At 36.5% G+C, this 3,264-nt stretch overlaps 1 protein-coding gene across 1 annotated transcript in view; it reads left to right on the top strand.

Annotated features, from left to right (window-relative positions):
• The first annotated feature begins 1,663 nt into the window (after positions 1–1,663).
• ATAD2B (ATPase family AAA domain containing 2B) overlaps positions 1,664–3,264 on the top strand; it is a 139,735-nt gene continuing 138,134 nt past the window's right edge. Inside the window, exons 1-2 of the mRNA XM_017893318.1 lie at positions 1,664–1,711; positions 2,071–2,224. Of these exons, the coding sequence (XP_017748807.1) occupies positions 2,139–2,224 (86 nt within the window). The 5' untranslated portion in view covers positions 1,664–1,711; positions 2,071–2,138. The remainder of the gene's footprint in view (positions 1,712–2,070; positions 2,225–3,264) is intronic.

The raw sequence follows: 3,264 nt of genomic DNA, 5'->3' as shown, positions 1-3,264 counted from the left end.
TAGGGGTTTTTTTTTTTTTTTTTTTTTTTTTTTTTTTTTTTTGAAGATAGATCCTTGCTCTGTCACCCAGGCTGGAGTGCAGTGGTGTGATCTCCACTTACTGCAACTTCTGCCTCCTTGCTCTGTCACCCAGGCTGGAGTGCAGTGGTGTGATCTCCACTTACTGCAACTTCTGCCTCCTGGGTTCAAGCAATTCTCCTGCCTCAGTCTCCCGAGTAGCTGGGATTACAGGTGCCCACCACCACGCCCAGCTAATTTTTGTGTTTTTAGTAAAGAGGGGGTTTCACCATGTTGGCCAGGCTGGTCTCGAACTCCTGACCTCAGGTGATCCACCCGCGTCGGCCTCTCAAAGTGCTGGGATTACAGGCTTACGTGAGCCATTGTGCCTGGCTTGCATTTCTGTTTATAACCTTTAGTCATCTTAACTGTGACCTTTGCTGGGCAGGGGTATTGTGATATATAATATATTTATAATTTAACATGAAGAGTACTGGAGTAACCAAAAATGTTAGATTATTTTGATTAAAAGTTTGTGGAAACCACATAGAAGGCAGTCATAGGGGCCAGGCATGGTGGCTAACGCCTGTAATCCCAGCACTTTGGGAGGCAGAGGCAGGCAGATCACCTGAGGTCAGGTGTTTGAGACCAGCCTGACGAACATGGTGAAACCCCATCTCTATTAAGAATACAAAAATTAGCCAGGCATGGTGGTGTGTGCCTGTAATCCCAGCTACTTGGGAGGCTGAGGCAGGAGAATCGCTTGAACCCAGGAGGCGGAGGTTGCAGTGAGCCGAGATCATGCCACTGTACTCCAGCCTGGGTGACAGAGCAAGACTCTGTCTCGAGGAAAAAAAAAAAAAGACAGTCACATATATTTGTGATTTTCTGGATGTCCTTTCCCTAGTTTTTTAATCTTCGAAACTAATGATTGTTGGATATTTCAAAAATATCTTAGTTTGCATTAAAATATCTTTTATTATGCAGCAATTTAGTTTTTACTTTTGAACTTTCTGACTATATTAAGAAGTACGGTGACTTTTTCCTAGTCCTCATGTTTTGATGGCCTTGTTAGTAACTTTCCAGCGATTTACATTTCTCTTCTTCCACCCAAAAGGGAGAATTGTAAAATGGCTCTTTTGATAAATCAGCTGGTTTCATTTGTCAGTTTAAATGTGTAATAACATACTTTGAAGAAATTATTAAATGATACAGGTATGCAAACACTTTTTTCTTACTGTTTATTGTGTTAATAAATTTATCATTGTTTGAATTTTATTTCAACAACCAAAACCAATAGTTAATGCCTGTGACCCCTGCTACTTATGGTCTCAGTTAATTTTATGGTACATATTAAGCTTAAGCCTTTTTTTTGGGTTTTAAAATTTGTAAAGTTGATGGCAGAGTAAACTTAGTTTATGATCTGTTATTAAAGCTTTTCTTGAAGTAATAAAATGGCTTTTAACTAAGTTAGCTAGTATATTTTATTAATTGGCATACTACCAATCTTACAGTAAAAAAATTATCTTTTAAAAAAGTTTTAAAAAAAGTTTTAAAGATTAAAATAACATTTTAAAGATTAAAATAATTCCAGCAGTATTGCATTTCTTGCTTATATAAACAAATGTTGATGTGTTTGCATATTAAATATAATTGTGTTCTAGGTTAACTTCTCAGCCTGGTGCTACATTACCAAACGGACATAGTAGTTTATGTGAGTATTCTATTATAAAACTGGTTAGTATTAAAATTCTTGCAATGTTAGAGAAAGCAGTAAAGTGGGGAAAAATAGAGTGATTTAATAGTGTGCTGAGCATACAGTTGGAAATGGCTGAATTTCAGTCATAGTAAAAAAAGTATGTAATTGTTAAACTTTGGGAAATCAGCATACCTGAAATAATTTAAATTATTTATGACATTGTAAAATTTATAGAAATTTTAGATTTTGAATATTAAAGTCTATAAAAGGTTATATTAAACTTTTGTTGTCTTTAAAAGTAATTTTTTCATTTTTTTTCTTTTCTTTCTTTCTGTATTCTGTGCTTTGAAATGTAAATATCTCTCTTCTTGTAGCCCTTCGAAGCCATCCCCTTCGAGGGGAAAAGAAGGGAGATGGGGACCTTTCTTGTATAAATGGTGACATGGAAGTCAGAAAAAGTTGTCGTTCCAGGAAAAACAGATTTGAAAGTGTGAACCAGAGTTTGTTATTTGATCAACTAGTAAATAGGTATGAATGCTATGTATATTAAGCAATTTCATTTAATTATTTGCTTTTTAAGACAGTTACATTTAAAAAAAATAGCATAAGAAACGACTTAGCAATTAGTACAGTTCTTTTAAAACTTAACTTGAAGCTGGGTGTGGTGGGTCAATTCAAGATTTTGAATTGAAGATGTTTTGAGACTGAGTTTGTGGGATTGAGTCTCTTAGCTAGTCAGTGAGCTGACTATCTGTTCAGCGTCTGCATCTGTAAAACTTTACTCTTCTCAGATAATATGTCATCCTACTTAATCCTTACAACAGCCTGGAGAGGGTGGTCAGTACAATCCCTATTTGACAAGAGAGGAAATTATATTCTACAGTGGTAACATCAAATTTGGACTTAAGTTATTATTAAAACTTAAGTATTGTTAAATGCTTAGATCAGTATCTAGGTGCATAGTAAATGTTATGTAAGTATTTGTTTAAAATATAAAATAAAAATTGCCAAGATAGCCAAGTGTGGTGACTGGAGACTGTAGTCATAACTGCTCAGGAGGCTGAAGTGGGAAGATCCTGAGCCCAGGAGTTCAAGACCAGTCATGGCAACATAGTGAGACCCCAATCTCTCGCCCAGGCTGTAGTGCAGTGATGCCATCTTGGCTCACTGCAACCTCTGCCTCCCGGGTTCAAGTGATTCTCCTGCCCCAGCCTCCCGAGCAGCTGGAACTATAGGCGTGTACCACCACACCTGACTAATTGTATTTTTAGTAAAGATGGGGTTTCATCATGTTAGCCAGGATGGTCTCAATCTCCTGACCTCGTGATCCACCTGCCTCGGCCTCCCAAAGTGCTGGGATTACAGGCATGAGCGACCGTGCCCAGCAGCCCATCTCTTAAAAAAGAAAAAAAAATTGCTAAGATGTTAGCATGTTTTTCTTGAATGTCAGTGTTTTACTTGAATTTCTGAAAGAGTCTTTCCAGTAAACTTTATAAGGCTTTAAACTTTTTACAAATTGTTTTATTTTATACAATTACTTATTTTATACAAATAAAATAAAATAATTT

This window comes from Rhinopithecus bieti, unplaced genomic scaffold (genome assembly GCF_001698545.2).
Source record: "Rhinopithecus bieti isolate Rb0 unplaced genomic scaffold, ASM169854v2 scaffold_23816, whole genome shotgun sequence".
NCBI lineage: Eukaryota > Metazoa > Chordata > Mammalia > Primates > Cercopithecidae > Rhinopithecus > Rhinopithecus bieti.
The sequence above is the reverse complement of the archived record's forward strand: the minus strand, read 5'-3'. Positions and strand labels throughout refer to the sequence as shown.